Genomic DNA, 27,700 nt, shown 5'->3' with positions numbered 1-27,700 from the left:
ATGTAAAACTGCATACCTAGATATAAAAAGACTGAAATACACTTTTTTAATTGAACATTACAGGTGCATTTAGAAAGAGATCTCAAGAATTTTTCGAGAGTCATATGAGTTGTTGATTATCTAATATGTAAAGTAAAATATAAAATTAAATCAACTATGGCAAAAAATATAATGTTGTTTTACACGTATTCATCATTGCACTTGAATGGATATAATGTCACTTTAATGTTTTGGTGGGATTTCTTATAAAGGGTAAAATAATCGTATGTTTTTTGTTGTATAAAATAGGCATAACTTCTATATCTTTCAGTTAGCCGTACAGTATGTATTAATGATTTTTCACATTGTCCGGCCTTTGTATGTCGGCAACTCAATTACTCTGCCCTTTTCATTACCAGCAACAGAAATCGCTCACATTCAAACCAATTCAATATTTTAGAACTATCCTTTGTTCTTGAGAGAACTATCCTTTGTTCTTGAGATAATAAAAATTGAAATACCTGGAACAAATCACTGGTTGGAAAACAATGCATTCTATCAAGCTAATCTTTCATTTGACATGCAATTGTTCACGCCGTGTGTGGTAAAACGTAAAGATCCCACGCAGGATATTACATAATGAAATGATCTCTAATCCTAAAACATCCGTTTGAAGTATTGTTTTATCGTAATTTCTCTAGCAGACAGTGTCGCCGTGACAATTTGTTGCTGGTACTTACTAACTAGCTTACAAATGGTAATAAACATTGCATGCAATATGTAGATTAGGCGTTAAGTCCTTTTTTTTTACATGTAATTAATCTGCGGGAAAGGATAGCTTTGCAAATAAATATTTGCTTTTAAGTTAATAGCAATTTATTTTAATAATTCAGCTTAAACACCAGTTTTGGATAGTTGGGACAGCTTTGGGAGCAAATCTTTTTCTACTAAGTGAATAGCAACCCCCAGGTTAGCCAAAATCAATTTTCCTGTTTCGACGCCGTATTACGTAAATTGTGTTAGTCCGCCGTAAATCCAAGCAAGACAATGTATAGTATGTCTTCAAAATAGTATACATGAATTGTAACTATCTATTCAACAAAACGCCCGGTTCTGAATAGTGGTTATCTTAACTTAAAAGGTATAGAAAAAAGTATGCCACAGACTTAAACAAATGTGAAATAGTAACTTAATTATGTAGCCACATTGTCAGTAAAAAAAGTACAAACAAAGACTACAAGAACGTTTATATAAATCAAATTTTATTTTCATTTTTCAATGCCAAGATACATATTTTGCAATAAGCTGATTTTCACAATGTTGAGTTTTGTAGTAACAATTTTTTGAAACAAAATCAAAGTTTGTTATATCCTTAATTAAAAATACAGGAAAACATTTACTTAAAAGAAAAACGCCTGATATGTAGTAAGTTTTGCAATAAATATTTAATATTTACATATACCGATACATCATAAACAATATATTAAATACATCATTAACCATTTCTCAATTAAAAAATAAACGTCCTTTTACAATTTTAAAGAAGAATTTTCTCAACTTGGATAGTACAAGTACATGTTTATTTTGTTTACAAGCAAATTTATGCAAGCTCTCTTTATTTCCAAATTGTTTGCCAGTGGTTTTTTTTTTCCGCAGTCACGTGACAAAAAAACATTATTTTTTTGGGTTCATTCATACTGTCCAACAAACACAGAGATTCACAATATATATAATGTCATCAGAGAACAAATCTATCCGGCCCCTGGTCCTCGTGGTAGTCTGTTTTTAAAGCATTGTCCAGTTTATTATCTTCTGCCAGAGCTTTAAAATGCTGAAATATATAAAAACATTCCATCATGAAATATTCTTTATAAATATCATTTCATTAAGGAAAATATTCAATTAGCTCATAGTCTTTATATAAATATTTTTTACTGATTTATCATCTTAGTTTTAACAAAGTGCAAGATTAATTCTTGTTTTGGTTAGGTTTAAGGTCACACTGACACTATGAAGGTCACAAGGTGACATTCCTGTTTTGCTGGTGCCGAACCTCAAGGTAATGTTTGTTTGTTTATTTGGTTTTACATCACACCGACACAGTATAGGTCATATGGCGATGCTCCAGCTTTATTGGTAGCGGAAGACCTCAAGTGCCCTTCCGTGCATTATTTCAGGCAAGAGGCCAAGAGCAGGCACCTGAGTAGAACCATCAACGTTCCATAAGCTGGATAGTTTCCTCACATGAGAGAATCCAAAGTCCCTCTAGGGATTCCAACTCACAGTGAAAGGGGGCAAACTATTTGATGTCAGCAGCCTTAACTACTCTGACTAGGAGACCCCATGACTAAATCTTTAGAAAGAGCATGACCCAATGACTAAATCTTAAGTAAGAACATATCTTTTATTTCAATTCTAACAATGATTATAACTTAGACAACAGATCACTTCGCTGTCAAAACATGGGCATTAACTGCTACAGCTGTTTACTAAATCATGCTTGTACTGAATTAATCCCCTGTCTTGTTCAAAGTTTCTTAATTTTATTCTAAACAGTCACCTACAAAGCTTCATTAATGGTACAAAAATGGTAGAATTTACATCATTACACATCATTTACACATATACTAGCATGTAAACATTTTTGTCTGTCCATAAGGAAGAATGTCAAATTGAATATCAAATGTTGTATTTTATGTTTGGATATTTACCTGTGAATTTTTGAACTCAGAATACAGTGTAAACAATACATGTAAAGCTTGAACCTTCTCATTATGGTGGTTTGTATTCTTGTATATTGGAATGTCTAATATAGCTACAATAAAAACACAAAATATCTGTTATAAAACATTCATATACATATATATATAGTCATATTATATATATACACAATATAAATTAGTATTTAAACACAGTCGGTATGGTCCAGAACTTAGTAAATGTTTCATAATGTTGTTTTTTTGGTTGAATGTCACACCAATACAGTTTATGTCATATGGCGACTTTCCAGCTTTACTGGTGGAGAAAGACCTTTCAGACATAATATTGTATCCAATTCTCACTGAACATTTCTCTCAGCTTTGATTGTAAAAATCAATCTATTTAAGTAAATTATGTGTCTCTTAGAAATGTTTTAGATAAATACACTATAAAATCATACATGATACAATAACATTTCTGGCAGTGAAATGTTTAATCAGCTGGACAAACATACCACAAATAAGCTCAACATATTCTCCAAGATCACAGTCCAGTTCTGCAGTAGGTAAACCAACCTGAAACATACACATATTATTTTAATCATCATTCTCATAACTGCCCTGTATATGTATACATGTATGTAAATTACATTAACAATCTCTCCCGGAGTTGTAGTAATCAAAAAAGGTTTCATGGATGAAGATTATTTCAAGCACAAAGGGGCACCTCATTAGAACCACAGACTTCCTCACATGAAAGAATCTGTAGGGATTCAAACCCACAGTGGTGAAGGCAAAGTGGTTTGAAATCAACAATCTTAACCTCTCAGCCACACTTAACCACTTGACTACATTCTCTCCTGGTGAGATTTATTTACATATCTATTATCAATGATGAAAGGAAAGCCGACTCTTCAAAAACTTCATTAGATTGATTCCAGTTTATTACCTCTTTCAACATTTCTTCAAACTCTGGAGGCCATTCCTGCATAAGTGTATCAATGTCAGGCATATTTCTGTAATAATAATAACCAACATTATTAATCCTTGCTAAATTTATGTTATGGATTTGCCTTACTTTAGATATTGAACAGTCTATTTAAATTCTTACAGATTCCAATAACAAAATACAAAGATTGAGCTTAAAACAGTAGAGAGCCTAGTTAAACGTCATGGATGTATAGACTGGCTTGAAGATCAGTAGAACCACCAACCTTCAATAAACTAGCTGATTGACTTCTCATCATAAAAGAATCCAAAGTATCTAGCTTGATTCAAATCTATAGCAATTTGAAGTGAGCAACCTAAAACACTTGGCAGCGGAGACCCGAGAAAGTTACACGCCATAAAGGACTATATATGGACGGCCAAGTGCAAATGTGAGTAAGTATCAAGCAATAGTTAGGACTATGTAACTTACAGCCTCAGTAATCACTTTCAAAAAGGGCACTTACTTGAGATAGTGGACATTTGGTGGAGGTTTAACTCTGTGTAGTTCTCGGATACTCTCTATCCAGCTGTCAATCTGTTTGGGATTTTTCTCCGCCTCTGATAAACTTTTCACAATCTAAATTGATACAATATAAATGTATGTTATTAATGTGCACCATATTTGTAGAAATATATTTTTAAAATGATAAAATGAACTGGATATAACTTAAAACATGCTTACTGAGCAGTTAAAACAACCCTTAAGGTACTTATTTTAAAATAAATGAATAAAAGATGTCAAAAGTATTTTTCTCACAAATTTATTATCATTAATACACTGCACAATTGCATGATTTGATTAACAAGAGCTGTCTGTAAGACAGGGTATTCAAATATTCTCAGTGCTTTACAGTAAGAAAAGGGCATAACTCTGTAAAAAGAAAACTCAGATAATCAAAGAGAACAAGTGAGTGAAGTTTCAACTAAATCCCTTCAGTAGTATTGGAGATAGCAAATTGCACAAACAATTTTACCAAAGAGTGACAGCGACGCTGACTCTAGGGTGAGTACAATAGCTCTCACTATTTATCAAATAGTCTAGCTAAAATTAAGCAATAAATCTGTTATGGCTATGAATATAAATAGCATGAACATTGAATTTATCCAATCAGAATCAATGTTACAAACATGCAGTATCATAATCAACAACATACCAATTTTTTGTCTGTTGTTTGTTTTGAGATCGCTCTAAGCTGTAGGTCAAGGACAACTGGATCAGACTGCTTGGCACACGGCTCATCCAATACGGTCAAACCCAGTGTGCTTGGCTTCTGATCTGGTCGGTTTATCTAAAAATAAAGGATTAAATTAGTTTACATCAAGTACAATACTAATACAAAATACATCAGAGCTGTAGATCCCATATAATTATTATCTTTAACAATATAGACTCAAGTAAAGAAAGATTTCAATATCTGTAGAGAGAAATATGAACATTAACAATACATATTTCAGTTCTTAAAGGAACTCCACAGAGGTCCAAAGGCCTTAAAACATAAAACTTGAATTTCTTACATAGATCAGCTGGCGCACTTTAAACAGAAAGATATGCAAAAGGTTATTAAGAAATACAATCGAAAATAAATTGAAAATCATATTTGTGTTGTATTCTTAGCCTCATTTGAGATCCTTTTTCACTATTTAAATAATCATAATGGAAAAATGAAAGTGGTTGAATGATCTGAATGATCTTTACACAAAAGCTATTGGTCTAGATCTTCATCTTATGGATTATTTATCTGTCATGTCAAAAAATAAAAAAAACCTCAGTGAAGTCCCTTTAACTTCTATATCTCTTTCAGTGAGAATTATAATATGTAATATACTTTCACGAAACATTTTTCAATATCTAAATAATGCTGGCCTGGCTCTGTAATAGTATTATAAGTCTGCCTTATATTTGTTATGTTCTCAATAGAAAACTTACCTTTATAAAGGCATCAATATCACCCACTGCTGGTATAAAGTCTGGGATGAAAGGTTTCAATTTGTGTTCCAGTTCAATTGACTGTGGAGTATACCTATAATGTAAGCAATTAAACAAGGACTTTGAATGAAAATATTGAACACACTTCAAACAAAACTTAGGTGCCCCTAGAGCTTAAATAGGATTATTCTAGGACTGTATTTTCAGTTAAACTAGCACTGTAAAGGTAAACTTTGCAACTTTACTAATAGAGGGAGACTTGAGATGCCCCTCTAATATGTATAATTTCTGACAGGAGGTGACACCTGAAGGAATCACGGTCCCATAAGAAAGATAAATGGTTTCCGCACATGGAACAATCCAAAGTTCCTCATTAACATACAATGTATTGTTCATACCAATTACATTGAAACAACAAGAATAAGAAAATACCATTCTCAGCAATTGATAAATAGATGAAGTTTATTCTAGCAATAGAGTTACAATTTATTTATAAAACTGTTTTCCTTCCAACATACTTATTGTTATCTTTATTGCATTATTCATACCTAGGAATTTAATTAAGTCCCTAAACTTCTTTACCAGTATCTCATACATTCAAATTTAATTTTGTTTGTGATTAAGTCACATCAACACTGGTAGAATACCTGAAGTATCCTTCAACCCAAAATTTCCGGCACAAAGAGGCAATTGAGTAGAACCCATGACCTATGTTAAGCTGACTGGACAGCTTCATCACATGAAAGAATCCAGTCGCTGGCAGGATTTGAACCCACAATGTTGAGGGACATGTGGTTTGAAGTCAACTTCCTTAACTACTTGGCCACTGACACCTCTGATAACTTCTATTTACATTTTAAATGAAAGAATTTGAATTCGGCAGCAGGATACAATCATACATGAACATTTTAACATAAAAAGGTTTTAAAGTTTGAACGATACCTTGTGATGTACTGGAACAATTCCTTGATTTCAGGGGATACCGGAAGATTCTCATAGTCTGCTGGATCATATGCCCTGAAATATGTAATATACTGTTATGAACAGTTGTCATATCATATGCCCTGAAATATATATGTATTCAGTTATGAATAGTTGTATCAAATGCCCTGAAATATAATATACCATCATGAATAGTTGTCAGATCATTATGCCCTGAAATATAATATACAGACATGAATAGTTGTTGTATCAAATGCCCTGAAATATAATATACCATCATGAATAGTTGTCAGATCATATGCCCTGAAATATAATATACAGTCAAGAATAGTTGTTGTATCATATGCCCTGGAGTATATTATATACAGAACTTTATTATAGTTGTAAGATCCTATGCCCTGAAATATAATATACATTTACTGTGCATTCAAGGTGTTTACTCATGAAAATACTCTTTTATCTAAACTGATGGAATGGACATGCTGCTATTACTGTCAGCATTTTAAGGGCTTAATGCCTGACTGACAGAAACTGGAAAGAATTTTAAATAATTGTTTAAGAGTATATTGAAAAGGGGCGGGGGAAAATTTGTCACACCAAAGACTAAAAACTTAAAAATATGAAATCTAAAGATGTAATGCTCTCCTACCTAGCAAGTCAGATATGCTACCAAATATGTTCTAATTCAACTACTTTCTTGACAAATATTTAAATTTTTAACTGTCCCAGCCATAATTAAATAAATGAAAACGAAACAAAGTTTATTATTAGATATGACTTAAAAATAAAGATAAATAAACATAAACTTCTAACCCTTCCAAAGCTACATGATCTTCATCATCATCGTCGTCATCATCATCGTCGTCATCATCATCAGAACCAGACTCGTCATCATCGTCATCTTCAGAATTAAACTGCCCCTGTTGTTCGCCAATTCTCTGTCCATCCCCAGCTGCCATCTTGGAGTCCATCGGTCTTCCCATCTGCATCTGTTGGGGTTGCATCTGTCAAAATACATGTATAACCAATCTGAATTTATGAGAAAAAGTAATCCCGCTGCAGTGCAACAAGAAAAATTCTATCTTAACTTACAATAACAATAAGACTTGTACCTATATAATATCAGCTGTTCTCAATGCAATGCAAAATAACCCAATGAATAGGATTAATTCTATCAATAATAAAAATATTTACTAAGAAAATTGTAGTGAAATAATAGCATATGCTTAAAGAAAATAAAATAAAAGCATTGATGAAGAAAAGCTCAAATAACTGATAATCATTAATACTGTTAAAGAATTTAAATGACAACTAGCTACAGTCACTTTAATGTAAATTATCAACTAAATTATTCTTATATCAAAGTTTACTGTGAAATCATATCATTTTCACTGGGCACACATCTGAGCAGCTTATTTCATCACCTTAGTGCATTAATGGGTGAAGTCCTTCTAAATTTAACAGGAGTTAACCAGTTATTGCACTAAGGTGACAATTTCACATCATGAAACCATGCCACAAAAATGATTTTACAAGATGACAAACATGTCAACAGTTAATGAAAACAAAATAATACAACTTAAAATGATGTCTGAACAAAATTGTCAGCTTTTTAAACAAGTCATTAACTTAAAGGAAACTCCACTGAGAATTTGCAAAAACCTAAAAGCATTATTTTTAATTTCTTACATAGATCAGCTGGGGTATTTAAAACAGAAAGATATGCAAAAGGTAATTAAAAAATATACTAAAAAAAAAATATAAGAAAAAATTGTGTGTTTCTTTGTCTGATTTGAGCTAAAGCTTGATACACTTCCATTTTGGGTCATTTTTCACAATTAGAATAATTATTCTAGAAAAACAGACTGAGTGAATGATTTGAAATTTGGCACACATGTTACTGGTCTATACCTACATCAAAAGGAATATTAATCTCAAAAAAATTATTTCCTGTCCATCATGTCCAAAAAAAGAATCCTCAGTGGAGTCCCTTTAAAGCCCATGATTAATCAATGAATGACTTTACAGTAAACAATGTGAATATTCTCAGAAAGGTTACATAATATTTATTGTTATGTACATACTCTGCAAGTGATTAAAAAGGTTACATATAAACATGTTAAAAGTTGTGAAAGGTAAAAATCAACGTGTTCAAAGTGACCATGTGTGTTCTTGTGTTCCTACACCTGAAATCACAACAAATATCTATCTACCCTATATAATATATACTAAAGGTTCTAGAATCTATTTTTAACATTTCAATGAAATATAATAATTCCTGTAGACTTTTAAAAACCACCTCCCCCACAAAGTTCCAAGTATTTTTGTTCAATTGCAATATTGTATAAATCATGGAGTGAAAGTTGCAGTGAAATACATTCTGAAATTTCTGCTCGTCAGCATGCCTCATTTCTGACTTGAATCTTTTTGTTTGTTTGGTTTTATGGCTCAACAACACAGTACATACGTCAAATGGCACACCAAACCAGGACAAATGTGTTTGGCTAACCTAAAGGTGTTACAAACTTCAAAGCAACACCATGGGTCAAAACCTGCTGGAGCTATAAGAGATGCACAGACTCCATCTATTTGAATCCATTTAATCCCCTCTTACCATCAAGCAGTGACTGAATTCTTATGGTTCAATCATTAAAGACAACCTCTCAGCCAAAAGGGAACCTGTTTGCTGTCTGATTTAAATTGAGTATGATTTATTTCTGGGCTGAGTAGATTTTATTTCAAATTTCAGCATAGTTTATTTTAAGCCTCTAGCCTCAGAAGGTAGGAAATGTCTGGCATGTGCAAGCACTTTTTCATAAATTAAATCACCAAACTTGTTAAGGCCTCAGCTATAGAAATTTTTTTCAGAACTAATTCATTAAATGTTGAAATAATTGACCCCACAAAAGTGCTTCTCGAACTTCTTGCTTTAAATCAGATAAATTACTTTAGTTAATATAACAATTACTAATATACATGTATAAACTACAGAGTCAGCTGATAATGAATTAATTGTAAAGTGATCTTAGCAATTACAAGATGACGGACTATGTTGAATAGCTTTTTTTTTAGATAAAAAAATTTGATATAAACATGTTTTACAAGGACAACCTAGCACAGAATTAGAATCTTATTCTTCATTTATTCTAGCAAATGACTTTCATGAAGAGTTGGATCCCTTTGTGTACAAAGCAAGTTTATATTTCACTGTTACTAATAAATTAAGCATTGTTTGCCTGGTTCTTCATTGATATCAACACATTTTTGATCATATCTTGGCAGCCAGTCCACCTATTACCAACTTTCCTGGATAAATAAACATAAATTAACGGGTACTAATTTCTCTGTAACTGACCAACTTAACTTAGACGGCATGATTTTGTAATCAGCAGTGAGAGACAAATGACCATAAAAAGGAATCCTTGACCCTGAGTATCGAACCCTCGACCTCTGGATTACACATCCGATGAGCACTCTCCCTATTGAGCTCAGCCAGGGGACAGTTTCTTAAGTTACTAATCTACATATACCAGTATAACATCAAAATCCTTGAAGGAATTATGCATTTCAAGAATAAAGCGTATAAAATGGATAATCTTTCTCTGATTGTATAGTTACTCAAATAAGATCAAATGTATATATATAGTGAAGATAAGGACTAAACTAAAAGCTTTAAAACTTGGCTATAACTGCTTGCCAAAAACAGATATAATATATTGAGAGTAGGTATAAGCAAAAGAGGTTTTTTAGCACAAGTAAAAAGTGCTCCTTACATATGAAAATATAATAACTAATATTCAGAGATAATTAGTTCAAAGTTTGAACCACTGGCCTGTATGACCTGTTTGTTTGTATGGTTTTTATGTGATTTATTTTTCTAAGGTCACATCTTGGTGGTTCAGGTTTACATAACAAGATTACCTACTCGGTCATTACAAATTTAACAACAAATCCCAGATGATTTCTAAATCAGTCAAGAGAGACAGAGTTTAATGATCATTAGACTCAATGCCCAAGATCAATTGTCAATGAAAAATTTCACTTTGCCCAAGATCAAACTAAAGATCCCTTGATTACAAATCTTATTGTCTCCAATGCAACCTGTCATTGCAAATCTTAATATATAAAGTTTAAAAAATAACACTATGACACAATCATACTGTTAAAGTAAGTATGACATTGACCAACACTATATTAGAAGTTCAACAATTTTTCAACACACATAACCATCCAATGTCTATTATTTTGCTCTTGTTATAATTACAACTTTGTCATTAAACATACATTTTTCTTATACGATTTCTTAACATTGCAAATTACTCCTTGTTATTAGTAAGATTTCTTAGCGAGACAAACTGAAATGTTACAGTTAATAATTCACATCAAATATCACGCCCGTCATACCATCCCCTCTGCAAACTCAGACATCCAGAAAAAAACTAGCTTCTTCTTGGAAAGTCGATAATTATGTAATACATAAAGAGTGGAAAGTACACAAATTAAGCAGGGTGAGTTATTTTTAGTAACAACAGTTTGTACCCTGCCGATATTTTCATCATCGTCCTCATCGTCGTCTTCGTCATCATCTTCATCATCATCATCGTCGTCGTCGTCTGGGGGATTGTTAAAATTTTGTTCATGTTGCATGCGCATTTGATTCACATACTGCAGATAAAACAATGACCTTAACACACAGCTTATCTAAAAAATTCCAATGACCTTGACTGACCTTGACACAGGACAAAGTTTTTTTGGACAGGACAAGACTTTAGTGTTTTCCCCATAATTTTTTTTTTTTCAATGAATGATGTTCTTTTCATATACATGTCTAATATCCTTAATATGTTAGCTTTGATAATTTTGAAAAATATCCAATGACCTTGACCCAGTTATAGCACTTGTAGTTTTTTCACAAATTTCCAAAATTAACAATAATTTTTTAAAAGATCATGACACCTCTTTTTTTCTTTGGACTTTTCTTGAATCTGCATTATGTTGTAATTTTGTATGGTTTTGAAAGATCTGTATAAATATTTATCAAGGTTGAGACAAAAATATTGAAAAGTTCATGGTCATTTCAAAAGGCTTATTATTTGACTTTTTTTTCAAATTTAAGTGATCTCCTGGAAACTAAAATGTGTTAAACTGAATCAATAAGTAGGTGTATACTGGTTATTCCATGCATTCTTTTTCATTCTTTTTTTTTTTTTTGGGGGGGGGGGGGGGGGGGGGGGGGGGGGGGGGGGTGGGGGAGGGGGGGGGGGGGGGGGGGGGGGGGGGTTATGATATGTATATAGCAATTAAAAAATGCTATCTATTTCACATAATGAAGGCAAAAACATTAATTAGTAATATCATAGCATAACCACCTTTGAAAAACAGGCATTAAGGAAAGTATCTTCCCTGAAAAACTGCAGTTATGAAAGCAGCTGTACAACACAGAACAAAATAAAATGGGTATTTTTACAAGCCAAATAAACTACACACATGCGTGGTAAACAGCCAAAATAAATATCATGCAGGGGCAACAACATACATATTCATAAAATATATATATATTATTATAATATATATAAATTCAAATCAATAAAATATGAATAAACAATACGAAGTAAAAACAGAAATTTAAAAATACAAAATGAAACAAATAATTTAAAAACTGGTTGTGAAACAGTGGATAGCGGTGATAGGGAAAATATAATTATGATAATGTGAATGAAACTTTACACTAGTAATGACTTTATCAGCCGGAAAACAACAAAATATAATAAAACTGATTCAAATTGTGTTACATGAATATTCTCTTGTGCCAGATTATAGTATTTCTATTAAGTAGAAATGGATGTAGACATTCTAAGGAAATTGTATGTTTTATTTCTCTAAAAATATTTTTAGTTTTGGATTCCTTTTAGTTTTCAAAAATTTACCCATTACCTGAACCTTCTCTTGCTTTTTGCGCAATTCAGGTACCGTTAATAAATATACTGATTTAGTTTTTTGTATGGAAGTCAAAATACTAATTGATTTACAGTTTGCTACTTTAAAAACAAGTAATTTTACATTCAATGGTACTTATTTAAGGTAATAATTATTGCATCTGACATTCTCTGAAACTATCAATTAAACATTATAAAATCATCTTAAGTAGGAAACAAATTGTTTCTATGGCATTACAAATGTTCTTAAATTAACACTTTTTCATTGCCAAGTCAGGAGCTGATTGTTTGTTTGTTTGTTTCATTTTACGCCTTTTTCAACAGTATTTCAGTCATATAGGCGGGTAGTTTCCTAACCATCGTTCCTGGAGAGTTACACCAGTACTTGAATACTTTCCTCCGCGCTAAACTACCAAAGCATCTCCCGGGGATCGAACCCATGCCAGAGAGGTAACTGGATTAGAAGTCATCGACTCTAACCCCTCGACCACGGAGGCGGTTGTCAGGAGCTGAATATATATTTCAAAAGAGTGACTGTTTTAATGGTGATATTGGAAAATGTTTCAGATACAATATAAATCAGCCTAAAATATAAAAAGGCCTTTTTTATCAATTGAACATTATAGGTAAATTTCAATGATCATGTTTCCAGTAATTTACTCGGGCCACTTGGGTTATTTATGGGTCATGTGAAGTAAATTATAAAACTGATGGCAAAATGTAAACTTATTTTGACTTTCACTCCTTCACTCACTATAATTATACCCTTGATGAGCATAGTGTCACTTTCATGAATTGAATTACCTCTGGCACAAGTTAATAAACATAAAACAATCTGACAGCGAGATTTGACATCACTGGGCTTACCTCTTGATCCGGTGGATTTATCTTGTCACCGAAATCATCATCCGACTGGTCTGACATCCTTGGGTCTGGTGGAGTCGATCCCCGACTACGCCCAGGACCTGTGAAAATAAAATAGTAAAATCTAACTCTACTGGTAGGGGCCTGTCAACCAAACACTTTTTGAACATTTTTTCATGCAGATTTCATAATTTCAAACCTAGAGACCTGAAAATTTGACACAGTACTGCTAGTTTGTTTATTTATGATTATATTGACACATATATCTGAGGCTCATTAAGGAGGGTTTCAAAATTACCCAAATTGTCTACACTACAGTACCATGTGTCTGGACAGATATGTACATGACATGATTTAATTCAGATAAATGCTTCCAAGGGTATTTTAATTTTTTATTTCTAACATGACAATACAATATTTCACCAGCAAATGCTGAAGTTTTTGATATTCTTTTGTTTACTCTGCAAATAATTATAGCTAGTATATGAGGTCAGGTATTGCACTTTTAACGCCCAAATTTTCAATGTCAACATTCTTCAAATAGACATTAAAATATTACCATCTAAAGAAGTTGAAATATTAAAATAAATTTAAATACTAGAAGAAACATGCATTTATTGCTGATAGATCAACAACCACGGAACATCTAAGGTTACAAAATAGAACAATCCACTTTTACAACACTTGATACTAAGAAAACATTATAAGCATAAATTCACAAGTGCACAAAAAAAGGAAATAAAATCATTTGTACAATCTATATAATAATAATAATTAAATTAAGCTGTTCACAATAAATACACAGTTTAAGGAACACTAAATAACTAATTAATTTAACAGAAAAATAAATCATTTAATTAGATGAAAAAAACAAACATTTATCTAAAAATACACAAGACAAGAATCTTAGGACCCATTCTAACAACTGTTACAAACCTACGTTTTGATTTAAAGTGTCAGTTTGAGAAAATAACATAAGGCATTTTGACCATATCACCTGAGGATTATATGACACACTACCCTTGCAGAAATATATACTGGTATTTAAAAAGTCCCAGTATTTCCCAGTTATTATCCTAGAAAATTCCAGAATGTTAAAACCAGTCTTGGCTATTCTAGTATGGCCTAGGAAATACCAGTTACTGAGAACTAGGCATTTCTAATAATTCTTAAACAACTCATCAATTTCTAAGTTAAACTAGGAATTGTAATTTATTTTCTGAGATTTCTAAGACTTAAGATTTTGCAAAATTCCTAGTCTTTAGGAATTACTTAGAATTTATTTTGTAGAACAAAATCCTTAACATCTGTGCTAAATTCCTTGAATCTTACATAAATTCCTAAAGACTAGGAATTCTCTTTGTTGAAAGTAAACAAGTAAATAAAGAAGGAAGACAATAAAATTGAAAATAAAAATGTTTTCTTTCTTTTTTTAAATAAAACAACATACTGATCTAGTTCTATTTAATAATATTTTTCTAGGATTAGATCTACTATTATTATTATTATTTAATTGAAATTTAATAATCAATTGACCTTAATGGTCAACCTGCATTTATGACAATTTTATCTTTGGTCATTTAATTAATAGATAATAGGAATATAAAATCCAAAAAGAAATAACAAATGTACAGGCACTCCAAGTAAATCAAAGACGTATTATAAACCTTTAAAAAACAATCAATAATTGACATCTGAAGTATGTAATTTTTATCAGTTGTGTAGAGCTATTTTTAGCGCTGTCAAATTGCATCCACTGATGTCATGCTTCAGTGCACAGGCTGTGTGTATAAACCACTTTATACACGGTGACATTTTTATTGAGTGTGATTTGAACATACGTAGATCTAATTAGGGGTGGATTTAAGGTGATTATTATTGCATAGTTGAAAATCCCATGTGGCAAATTGACTCTTGTGCAGATTCTTTCACGTGTCAAATATGTGCATTTCCAAATTTTCACGAGTCAAAACCTGAATCCCCGCGTCAATCGAGAGGACTTCCTGAATTAAAGTAGGCCTATATGTGGCAGCCGGCAGGTCATATTTATGCTGACGGAAATTAACGATGATAACTTAGTCTTCACTTAACCAGCGAACCTTTACGATTATACTCGAGCAATATCCGTATATTTACGCTAACCGAGAAGAGCATATTTTCATGACGTATAAGATACGTATACTGATGACGTAGCAACACAATTGTTTTGGAAACTACTGTAGCTTTGTATGAAATTCAAGCGCTTGTTGTGCTTAAAATAATAGATTTGTGAAATAAAATTCAACGATATAAATTGAAATTATTCAGTCATTGTATTGACGGCAAAAACAACGGAACTACACGAAATTATGCGAATCAAGCACATGTTACTGACGTAGTACACAGGTTTATTACGTAGAACACAGGTTTATTGTGCGCGCAAAATTCAAAGACGGCAGACACTTCGTCTCATATCAAACAGTGAACTGATATCGTCTCCCCAATAAAGACATACAACGAGGAAGGTGAAATTGCTCAAGCAAATTATCAGAAGAAGACCTTCAAAGCTGCAATCGGTGAAATTCACTGTGAGTATATTAGATCCTACTATTATCATAAATGCACTGATTTTTTCCCAAACAGAGCCGGCATGTTTATGACCCCTAGAAAAAATGATGAGTCTAGAGATTATTTTAATGACCTTTCTTCACTTCTAAAAGCATTATTTTGTAAAAATTTGCCGACTGTATCAATAGAAATAATGTATTTCCAGCTTATTCCTAGTTACAGTTAAAGATAGATCTACTTAAACCTTACTGGAAAAAATGCGTAAACGGACATTTGTCACATATTTTCGCGACCTGTTTTTATTTATTTCTTTGTTGAACAGGAAAGATATAATAATGAATAAAAAACAAAGCATCGTTGAAGATGGTTGTGCTTCCCTGCAGGAAATTATTTGCTTTAGTATGCAGACAGTTCACTACCTTAGCAATTTTGCACTTGTAGTAGAAAAAAAAGTTTTTCATAAAGAAACAATATTTTTATATCACCATTAATTTATGTAGTTATATATTAGAATATGATAAACAAGATCAACAAGAAAAGATGATGTTCAATAAGCCTACATCATGTCTGTATTTTAAAATAACACATTACTGACTGTATTTTTAAATCACAATAAGATACCTCCAAAAATTTATTTGAAACAGAAATCATGTTTTCTGTTTGTTTTTGTTTTGTATGTGTGTGTTAATGTGTGATTTAATCTCTAGATTTCTGTGCATGTATAGGAATTATTGGACCACTAAAAAGTTGTCTAGGCCACCAAAATTTATCGGTCAGTGGTCCACTGGTGACAGCCTAGCTAAAATGGTTTCTCTTTGACACTGCCTAAGCCTATACTAGAGAATCTGAATACTGGTCCATTAAAATAAATCCCACATGATGATTTGCAAAGAACAAAAATAGCATAAAACAGACTGAAACGGTGTCATACTTTAAGCACTAACCTGAATACATTGCCTTAATCTCAGTCATTGAATTTAAGATTTTTGAATAAACTCGTCCGAATTCCAGTTTTGAATTTATTCTACTATATATTTAACTAAATTCTCTTAAAATTTACACTGGTCATGGGCCACCCGGCCAGTGCTAAATTCGATGACTGTAATCTATTATTGTATTAGGGGGCAGGACGTGAAGTGGTTGAACATGCTTGAACAAGATATTTTTGTGGCCCCATTTTAGTGGCGGGCATTTAGATTTACCCTTGTCCGTCCGTTCTCTTTTGTGTCGGTAACTCAAAAAGTATTTGACCTAGTCATGAAACTTTACAGGAATGTTGATCAGCATGTGTAGTTGTGCACCTGGGTATTTTTGTCTGGATTTATATAGTATTTTTAGAGTTATTGCCCTTGACTTAGTAAAATTTTGCAATTTTCAACTTGTGTCGCATGTAACTCAAAATGGGTTTGACATAGAGTCATGAAACTTTGCAGGAATGTTGATCAGCATGTGAAGTTGTGCACTTGATATTTTCTTGTGGATTTATTTTATTTTTTAGAGTTATTGACCTTGACTTAGAAATTTTTTGCAATTTTCAACTTCAGCATGTAAATCAAAAAGGATTTGACATAGAGTCATTAAACCTTAAGAGATCGGTCAGCATATGTAGTTGTGCACCTTGGGTTCCCCTTGTGGATTTATCCCCTATTTGTAGAGTTATTTCCCTTGACTTCGTAAAAACCGTTTCATTATGTTGTGTTATTTGTTCCTGGAGTGCTTGAGTTAGAATCAACCAACTTTACAGAAATAATGATCAACAACACTAAATTACAGGAATAACAATGATAATAAATAATAATAAAAAAATACACAGTATATTTTCATTAGTTTGCCTTTTTTGGTGAACTTCAAAACTTACATTTGTGAATAAATGAGCATAAAAACCACCCTGGACTTTCACTTATCAAATTTCAAAATATGTACATGACCAGTTCATAGCTTTAATAGCTTTGTATAACCAAAAGCTACAAATCTGAGGCCCAGAACAGAGTGTGTCATAAACACTTCCTTCATGAATGGCCATTTAAAAAAAAAATCAAATAACATACAAACCCACTTACCTGAAAAAATATGTGAGAGTTTTGTAAATATTTAAGACACAGTAACCATTTTGTCAAGTTTGCAATGATTTTACTTGCTTGATCCACTTCACGTTCTGCCAAGTGATTTGTATTTATTTCGTATTCAAATATCTTGGTATATTTCCATATGTAGAGAAATGTATTTGTTTGATTTCAGATAAGAATTGGTACCACAAGGCCACAAAGGGAGGAGTTCAACTAACTTGTGGATGATGTTCAAAGCTGAGGAGAGTGAGAGCTTAAATGTATAAAACGGGTCAAAAACTTTTGATATAGGAATTGTCATAAATTCTTCAGTTAATTGAAAGAGGGCAAGTTGTACAAAATGCCATGAAGCTAAAAATACATGGAGAAGAAACTGTGATGTCACACAGTTAAATTCAGTATTGGCAGAATTGTGTTCTTATAAGTTATCATATGTTGCGGGATTTTCAGAGATTCAATGATGCATCCTGGGTAAAAATAGCCAAAACACCATCATATTGAATTCCCGGAGGAAGATGAAACATTTTTTTGCTTAAATAAGAAGCAATAGCTATTTATTGTAAAAGGTACTATACACACTTTTCTATACAAATATTTCTCTGATGAAAATCTATGTCGGGGTATGTAAACAATAATTCATGGATATCATCCAAGTTTAACAAGAGTGCGAAAATTGGAGACTATCGAGAAAACCCAATTATCACCCAAGCCTGCAAAGGATTGTGGGTCTGAATCTGACTATTATCTATTTTTAGAGCTTCTTATCTGTTGTATATATATATATATATGTACATCTGTGAAAATGCAAAGAAGTCGTTGGATTACCAAAGATCAACATTTCATTTGATTACCAGAGATCATCAATTAAGTGGATTACTGAGATTCTCAGTATGAAAGATTTGATGACAAGAAAACTATTAAACTGGCAAAAATTGGATCTTACAGCAAGGATTTACTCATTTCAGAAGACAGCAATAGAAAATGTAGGAGTTGCATGTAATACTGGAGGTTTCTTGCGTCATGTTTTGTACTGTTTAAGTGACGTTTCTTAGACTGTTTAAGTGATGTCCCTCATTCAATCAGTTAAGAAAATGATGAAAGCAAATTAAAATCTAGGAGTGCCCTAGTCAAGTATTATAATGTTTTAACTTTTAGTGCTAAATTCAAAGAGATGTCGCATGTTACACTGTTTTAAAAAAAGGAATCTTAAGTCAAGTGTTATTGCCAAAGCTCATTGCATTCCAGTAACTACAATGATATATCTAAAGAAGTGTGTCTAAACAATACAAAAACAATTAAACTGTAAGGAAAATACTTTAATGTTTCATATGCAATCATGCTTTTTATTAAATTTAATTGTTTGCTTATGACTGATGTTGAACTGCTTGTCATTTAACTGGATTTAAAAGTGCACATTTTTAGTTCACATCAGTACAATGTGCTTATGTGAAGTAATGTGATTGCCCTGTGTCCAATGGCATCTTGTATTGTCAGCAATTTCTTGTAATGATATCTTCTACAAAACTGATTATTTGATTTTAATTGTAATGATCCTTTGGTGGCCCTAGTAACAGTAATTCAGCTGTGGTCCAGTCATACCCAGTTGCTAGGAATTTCCAGTACAATGCAATCCGAGGCTATTCCAGCCATTCCTTAGATCATGGAAATACCAGGAACGTCTGGAATATCCAAGTTCTTTGAAATGCCAAGGTATTACTAGAAAAAATGTTCCAAATACCGTGGGCAGGTCATTCTCAGCCATTCCTAAGATTATAAAAATACCAGGAGTTACTGGTATTATCATAGGTCTTTGAAATGCCTTGAAATGCCTGGGATTGACTAGAAAAATGTTCCAAATACCGTGGGCAGGTCATTCTCAGTAATTAGGATTTTCCAGTACAAGTCGATCTAAGGCATTCCTGGTTTCACTTTTTTTTTCTAGTTATTACCAGTAGTTTTCAGTCGTTCCAATTACCGCCAGCCAGTAACTGGAAATTCCTCAGATTTCCTTGCATTTCCTAGGAATTATCCTTGTAAATATTCCTGGGATTTCCCAGTAAAATCCTAGTAAAATCCTGGTAAAATACCAGTAATTTCTGCAAGGGTACTCCCCTGCCCTCCCAATCCAAAATAAAAAAAACAAACTCCCAACAAATTGCCAAAAAAATTCAAACTGTTTCAATTTCTGAGAAATACTGAACTGTTTTGACTTGTTTCTTAAAAGAAGTAACAGGTAAAATTAAAATATACATGTTTAACACTTAAAAGCTATGTCTAAGCGACTTGAGCCTATATAATAAGGTGCTTTTTAAAATTTCCAAATAAAATGCCATATATTTTTTTAAAATTTCCAAATAAAATGCCATACATTTTTCCTCAAGTCATTTCCAAGGGCTCAGGTTCCCCCAAAAAGCTTACAATCTATGCCATCAGTGTTAAGCCTGATACAGGCCGCAGACACTTAGCCTGGCAGTTAATTAGACCAGACTCTATACTGATAACTTTACTGACTTATATTTTTGTACTGAAACCCCTGAAACTAATAATAGTTTAATACACTGTTCCAAATTTAAAGAAAGGTAAGTTCATTACACTAATTTAGCAGTGAATTTCAATGGGTTGAAATAAGCTTTATTCTTGAGCAGTTCAAAGAATAAAATAAATGTAGTCATTACATTCTTCAAGTTTATGAATCTACTTTAAACACTAAACCTACCGATTATTTTTATAATAATTATCACTAGCAAACTGTTATTAAACCTTATCACACTAAATATCTTAAATGGACTTGTCCAAATTTCAATCTGGACAAAACCATTCATTATTTATCAGATTTTGTTCAAAATATGTGTTCAGCGTGCATTTATCATATTGGTACGTAGATTTAGCAGCCACAAAAAAGGATAAGATCAATGAATCATGCCCTACATTTAAAATGATGATATCAGTGAAACATCTCTAATTAGCCCCTTCCTTTGTAGCAGATATTCTAGGTTTGTAAATTGTTTAAGTGTGCTAATAGTTTATTGATAAAAATATTGCCAGGTTGCACATTATGCAACACATTCAAAACGTGCACCTGCCTGACTTTTTATAACGGACTTGCTGAAGTACCAGTCCAGTTCATTACTAGTTAAAGGGATACAAGTAACAAAATACATAAATTTAGTAGTCAAAAGTATAACGTCTAGTCTGAGTGAATATCAGTGCCAATATCACTCAAATAATATCAGTGCCAGTATCACTCAAATAGTCAAATTTCAGTTGAAGAATTTCTGCTGCTGTGCTCAACCCTTAACTGGTGACTGCCTTACATTTTTAAGCCAGTGAAAGCAGAATTTTGCTATATAGACGTGTTTTTCTTCTACCCAGTGTAACCCAACTACAAAGAATTGGTGAAAAGACGAAAAAACTACAATGTCTCAGCTATACAGTCTGGATGTGTTTTACAAAACGTGAGTACAACTAACAGTAACAGTACAATACTACATGTATTAAAGCAATTGTTGTTAAAAGCACTAATCATGTAACATTTCTAGCATAACACTCATCTTGATACTGCAGGCTTTAAACTGCATGATTAAAATACTATTGAAATGTTGTATTAAGTGGAAACATTCATTTGTCAATTATTATTCTGCAGATCAATTCTAGTGTCAATTAATTATTATCATCCCTAAACTCTAACTACTACATTTAACATGCTCTACAAAGACCAAACAATACCTCAAAGTTTCATTTGTTATACATGCAATTTCTAATTTGTCTATAATAAAAGCAATGATTTCCGAACAAAAGTAAAACTCTTTGTATGTTTTTAAATATGAAAGCTTTAACAATGGACTAGTCTGAAGGATTAATGGTTTCTTTTTACAAGAGCTGACCTTAAGGCAGCACAATTGACTATTTTAAGTACAATCATGTATTTGCCTGGAAGTGGGAATCATGGTTACTAACAAGTATCTAAAGTTTCAAAGCTATACATCAAAGGGTATAGGAAAAAAGAGGTGTGGTTTGAAAAACTTTGATGCAGATGTGTATGACCGGGTTGAGTAGGACAGCTCTTCCCTATTATATAAATGAGCCACGTCACGACAAAACCAGCATAATGGGTTTGCGACCAGCATGGATCCAGACCAGCCTGCGTATCCGCGCAGTCTGATCAGGATCCATGCTGTTCGCTATCAGTTTCTCTACTTGTTATAGAGTTTATAAGCGAACAGCATGGATCTTGATCAGACTGCTCGGATGCGCAGGCTGGTCTGGTTCCATGCTGGTCGCTAACCCATTATGTTGGTTTTGTCGTGATGCGGCTCAAATTTAATAGTCGGGCTAAAAATGAATACTGCCAAGTCAAAACCAAATCAATCTTATACTTCATCTGAACTAAAGCATGACTGTGCTTAAACTTTTACAAAGTCACATCACACTATCCCATACTATTTTTTTTATATAGTTGAAAATTTTAACCAAAATCTGGAAACAGACCCACTCCAAATAGCAAAATGCTAATATTTTTTTCCCAAAATGGTGTCCAAAAATTTCCATATGTCTACAAACATTAATTAGGCTTTTCTTTCTCTTCAATTTATGTAATATTGTGACTAAAAAAAAAACAACATCAAAATTGTATGCAAATTGTATATGTTCCAAGAAAAAAAAAATGGAAGAAAGAAAAAAACACTGTAAATTTGAACATGTATCTACTGATAATTGGGCAACTGTATAATAAATATTGATGACTTTACATCTAAAATTTATTTTGAAAGCAAAAATATTGCTATATATAAATTATTTTTTGCATGCATAACAATAGTAGAGTACTGTGTGAGAGTATATTACCTTGAGGCCTCCCTCTACCTGGTACGCCCAGGCGAGCTCCTGATGATATACAAAATATTACACACATAAGAATTGCCACAAACATTTTACTTCCTACTAAGATCAATTTTAACAACCGCATAAAAAATGAATGAGAAAAAATGATAATTTATGGCATTAAAAGGGGATAATAATTAATTAATAAAATATCTTAGGCCTCAAAAGTCATGACATCAAGAATATTATGTTTATCTGTTATAAAAAATTTAAATGAAATTAACTTAGAAAGCACTCAATACAAATGAAAAATACTTAAATTTGCCTTTAAATGACAACCCTGAATATTATTATGTAACTATAAATATGAATAAATGATTATTGATAAATATTAGATACAGTAAGTCTCTCGAATTCATGACAATTTGACATACATAGAAAATATTTTATTATAATGTGTCTATGCATTGCTCTAGTATCTTTATTTCATCTGCTGGCTTTCTAAACTTGCATATGATAAAGCCTGCATTAACTCTAGGTTAGAAAATGTAAATATTCAATATATGAAAGTTTTTTTCTGCTTACCTGTTTGTGTAACGCGAGGTGTTGGTGAGTATACACTTGCTATCTCTTCCTCGTCTGGGACGTCAAGGGACTCGTCGTAAGGCTGATTTTGATGTACTTGAGCCTACAAAGACAATGAGTTGTTTAAATGATAGGGAAATTGAACTTTTAAACCACAAGCTAGATTCTAAGTTGAACAACTAGCTAAAAGTATTTGTACATATCTTTACAAGCTAGCAATAACTGCAACAGTATTTACATGTAACTAGCTATCAATTTATGTTTACTAATGAACAAAAACAAAGAATGATTTATGATACAAAAGAATACTACAAATTTATTTATATATTTTTTGTATGGTTGGTTTTACATTACACCAACACAGCATAATTCATATGGCAACTTAAACATTTTCGGAATGTCTAAATATAATTTACAATCAGACAATAGACGGTAGAAACTATTACTAGAAGATAGAGATTTTCATTGTTCACAAAAGTGGTCCTGGTGACCCTGAAATCCACAGATCTGCAGAAAATTGACATCCCTCTTTACTGTCAGAGGAAGACCTCAGGTACCCCATCTGTTACTGTACATTTTTTCAGGCACAAATAGAAAACGAATCCGGGTCAGCTCGGCCCTAAAACGTTCTCGGCCCCCGAGTCAGCTCGGCCCTATTCCAACTCGGCCCACTTTTCAATTATTAATATTTAGGTTTGTATTAACACTATTTATTGTAATTATTGTAATTATTTATAATACACTGATTGACAGTTTCGAACTAGCAGCAGACAAGCTTTTCTTATCAGTAGAATTGCGAGTAAAGATAAACGATTGCGTATCTCACTGTATTTCTACATATTTAACTTCTGTTCTGTTCTTTAATACTTTAACTAGATAATGCACAGACAAGGTCTTTCTATTTGATAAAAGAAACGTATGACACGTGCAAATGAATTTCGGCAACAATCAATGCGCTTATACGGAAGATTTAATTAGAAGCTTATGATATTAAATAAACACGTTTTTGTTTCATTTTTTTTTTGGCTTGCAGCCACGGCTGCAAGCCATTTCATTTGAAAAACTTGTTCCAGTTAGGTGGTTTCCTACTTACATCTGTTGGTGCATGATTGAACGGGAAACCAAATGCAATTGTGCCAATCGCAACTTTTCGGCCTTTTCCGTCAGTCTTCGGATTAATGATAATAGCCGATGTAGTTCCGATTGCAACCGTAACAATTCGGGCGATTCCATCATACTGCGGAAATCTAAGCTATTTTAGTTACTTCGGTAATCCCAGTTTGTGTATATAAATAGGATTTATATTTTTTTTCTTGATTTACCGGTTTAAACCGTAATAAATTATAAACGAAATTGTTCCGTTTCATTTGTTTTTCAAGACGCAAAAGTTTGTTTCTTTTATAATTGCTTTTTTGTCTGTATTAGTTTTATACAATAGAGAATGGTGACTGTAGTATTATTCCGTCTTCAAAGGGTAATCACGCATGATCGAGTTATATTTAGATCTACTGAACGCAATTCAACTTCTTGGTGAGGTAATCTAAAAATAGCCCATGCATATCATTAACCTTGCCAAGATCATAGTTGATACATGCTTATTAATATATTGGTACCACGGTACCACGTAACGAAGTATTTTAGTGCATTTACTTGTTTTTCTTCAGTATCACGTTAATATTTTTTACGATTGATCATTTTCTTTATTAGTTTTATACAATAGAGAATAGATCTAAATCGATTTGACAAAAAAATATTTGGTTTTCCATAAAAAAACAACAACTAAATAAACCCTTTTTGATAATAAATTGAACCCCCCCCCCAAAAAAAAAGAACAATTTTAAAGGGTTGGGATGAAGGCACAACTGTGCAAGCCTTTCCTTTTAAAAGGAAACTTTATTAAATATTACTTTACAAACACATTTTATTAGAATCTAGATCTATATTAATTTTATCGAATCTGCAAGACAGATAAATAACATTTTTTTCTAAATATACTTTATTTCAGAAGAAGTACAATGTATAATTATATAATAATAAGATATTTCTTTTTATTCATTTACCATAACAACATGCAAAGCAAAGTTAATACGTTATATATATTTTTGTAAAGTGGGCCGAGTTGACCCATGCCGAGTTGGTATAGGGCTGAGTTGACTCTTTTCCATAGAAAACCTGGTAGAACCACTGACATTCAATCACATCAGACTGACCTGGGGCCGAATTTACTTTGGCCGGGTTGACTTGCACAGCTTGAAACATGTGCAGATTAGGTTCAAAATCTCTAAAACTCTTTAATGCTTTTATGTTCCTTCAACGCACCAGCTATTTACTCCAAATAAAATAATACAACAAGAAATTCATGCAATATTTAACAATTTTGCGACAATAAATCGGTAGATCCATAACTTAATCCTTGAACATAACCAACATAAAATTATTTGAGTGAAGTCAAAAAGTTGTTGACATTAGTAACGGCCGAAATTACTTCTTTCTTTACCAGTTGAAGAAGTATAAATTTGTTGAACATGCATTACTATGTATAACATATATTAGATTGTACGTTTTGTTCAATTAAATAGTGAATTTTAAAATAAAACAGGTTAAAAATAACTACTTTAGTTCTTTCTTCGTCGGAATCGTCCATTTGTAATCCCTGGAATGTTAATAGAACTCTTGATTGCGATATATTTGCAAAAAAGTATATGAAGCACATGTTCTAAACATTTGACCAACTAAGAAAGCAGACGCGAGTGATGTTATTTTAAATAGCTTTATGTGTTGTTGTTGTTATTATTATATATATATATTCATATATAGCTCAGTTGGTTAGACCACTGATTATCACTCCTGAGGTCCCGGGTTCGATCCTGGGTTATAACCTTGGGATTTTTCAGAGACACTTTCAGTGTTTCCCACCTAACTAGAGACCTGTGTACTGGTAAGAAATCCAGGTAATCCTCGCATGTATCAGTGCTATACACTGGGCATGTAAAAGAACCAAGGGGTCTATTCAATAAGAGCTAGGGGCTGGTTCCCGGATTCCCTTGTATCTCATAGCTGTCTCTTAAAAATGTAAACAATGTATACCTGCTTAGAGTGATCGTAAACGATTTTAAAGCAGTATGATGTAGAACTAGAACTCATTATTAATTTTCTGTTTAGAAAAAAATCTTCTTAATTCAAATATCAAAGTATGGCATACACTGAATGAATCATCACAGGGAAACGTATATGGAGAGACGGGTAATTTGTTTTCATGTATCAGCTGGACCTTTTGCACAAGTCAGTGCTTGACTATTATTTTTTATAGTTACACTTAAATTTATGAAACGCAAACTAAGGTAAGTTTCAATAGGCCCTACATTTTATATGAAGCTAGAAATGTGTTGGACACACGAGTGCCCCCACACTCCTCTAGCTGTTTTGTCAATCTACTGTCTCTAGAACAACTTATTTTTGGCGACACCAGGGTGAAAATCTTTTACTAAGTCAATGACACAATCTCTACCAATACTGAATAAATGCACAAGCAAACCTCAAGATGCATAACTACACATGCTGGCCAACATTCTTGTATATTTTCAGGACTACATGCCAAATACTTTATGAGCTATGCATTAACAATTCTGCAATCTATACTAAGTCAAGGGTAATAACTGAAATAAAATCCACATACGAAACCCCAGGTGCACAGCTACACAGTGATGTTGATCATCATTCCTGTAAAGTTGGTTGATTCTATCTCAAACACTACTCTGACTAAACAGAATAATTCCACAAGCAAAACCCCAGGTGCATATCTTCATATGCTGAGCCACATTACAGTTTCAAAACCCTAGGTTAAATACTTTTTAGCTACGTGCGACACGAGTTGAAAATTTCAGTAAATCAAGTGCAATAACTCTACAAATACTGAATAACTCCACACGCACGAACCCAGGCACACAACTACATGTACACATGCTGACCAATATTCCTGTAAAGTTTTGACTCTAGGTCAAATTCTTTTTGAGCTATGTGCGACACAACACGAGAACAGACTATGAAGGGCGGACGGACGGACGGATTAAGCCCGGGTAAATCTAAATGCGCTCCTATAGTGATATTATCAAAATACATATAAAATTATGATCTTCTACCCGATTATATTTTTAAGCTTTTTTCAAATGCATAAGTGAATATATTAAACGGAATTTCTGAAACAAGCATATTAAATTAAAGATAATACCGTTCCAAGTTAGACTTTAAAAATATGCAAATGTAGCCGTCTAGTAGATACGCACTTCGTTTTAATATGACAAACAAGTCTCTTTCAAGACTACCGATTATAAATCGATGGAATTGATT

At 32.6% G+C, this 27,700-nt stretch overlaps 1 protein-coding gene across 4 annotated transcripts; it reads right to left on the bottom strand.

The window, feature by feature from the left end:
* Positions 1-1,224: 1,224 nt before the first annotated feature.
* Positions 1,225-26,117, bottom strand: LOC132759643 (intraflagellar transport protein 46 homolog). 4 transcript variants are annotated; one of them, XM_060751450.1, is made up of 14 exons: positions 25,968-26,117; positions 23,354-23,456; positions 22,793-22,831; positions 13,341-13,438; positions 11,077-11,202; positions 7,351-7,541; positions 6,538-6,612; positions 5,596-5,689; positions 4,823-4,957; positions 4,133-4,245; positions 3,628-3,694; positions 3,194-3,254; positions 2,691-2,794; positions 1,225-1,810 (listed from the first exon to the last, which is right to left on the bottom strand). In XM_060751450.1, exons 1-14 carry the CDS (start codon positions 26,064-26,066, stop codon positions 1,718-1,720), a joined length of 1,398 nt encoding a protein of 465 aa, XP_060607433.1. In that variant the 5' UTR covers positions 26,067-26,117; the 3' UTR covers positions 1,225-1,717. The 4 variants fall into 4 exon arrangements, with proteins under 4 accessions (XP_060607433.1, XP_060607435.1, XP_060607434.1 ...); XM_060751452.1 differs by lacking the exon at positions 11,077-11,202; XM_060751451.1 differs by lacking the exon at positions 22,793-22,831.
* Positions 26,118-27,700: the final 1,583 nt, after the last annotated feature.

The sequence above is a fragment of the Ruditapes philippinarum genome, unplaced genomic scaffold (genome assembly GCF_026571515.1).
Source record: "Ruditapes philippinarum isolate M1 unplaced genomic scaffold, ASM2657151v2 ctg461_1_1_1_1, whole genome shotgun sequence".
NCBI classification, from domain to species: Eukaryota; Metazoa; Mollusca; class Bivalvia; order Venerida; family Veneridae; genus Ruditapes; species Ruditapes philippinarum.
The sequence above is the reverse complement of the archived record's forward strand: the minus strand, read 5'-3'. Positions and strand labels throughout refer to the sequence as shown.

Excerpts from the sequence above, each read along its gene's own strand:
- LOC132759643 (XM_060751450.1), bottom strand. The coding sequence starts at position 26,066 with ATGTGCTTCATATACTTTTTTGCAAATATATCGCAATCAAGAGTTCTA. Across the intron at positions 3,695-4,132 it reads CCAAATGTCCACTATCTCAA|AAATATGCCTGACATTGATA; the intron begins GTAAGTGCCCTT and ends TTATTATTACAG. Across the intron at positions 2,795-3,193 it reads ATATGTTGAGCTTATTTGTG|CTATATTAGACATTCCAATA; the intron begins GTATGTTTGTCC and ends TTTTTATTGTAG.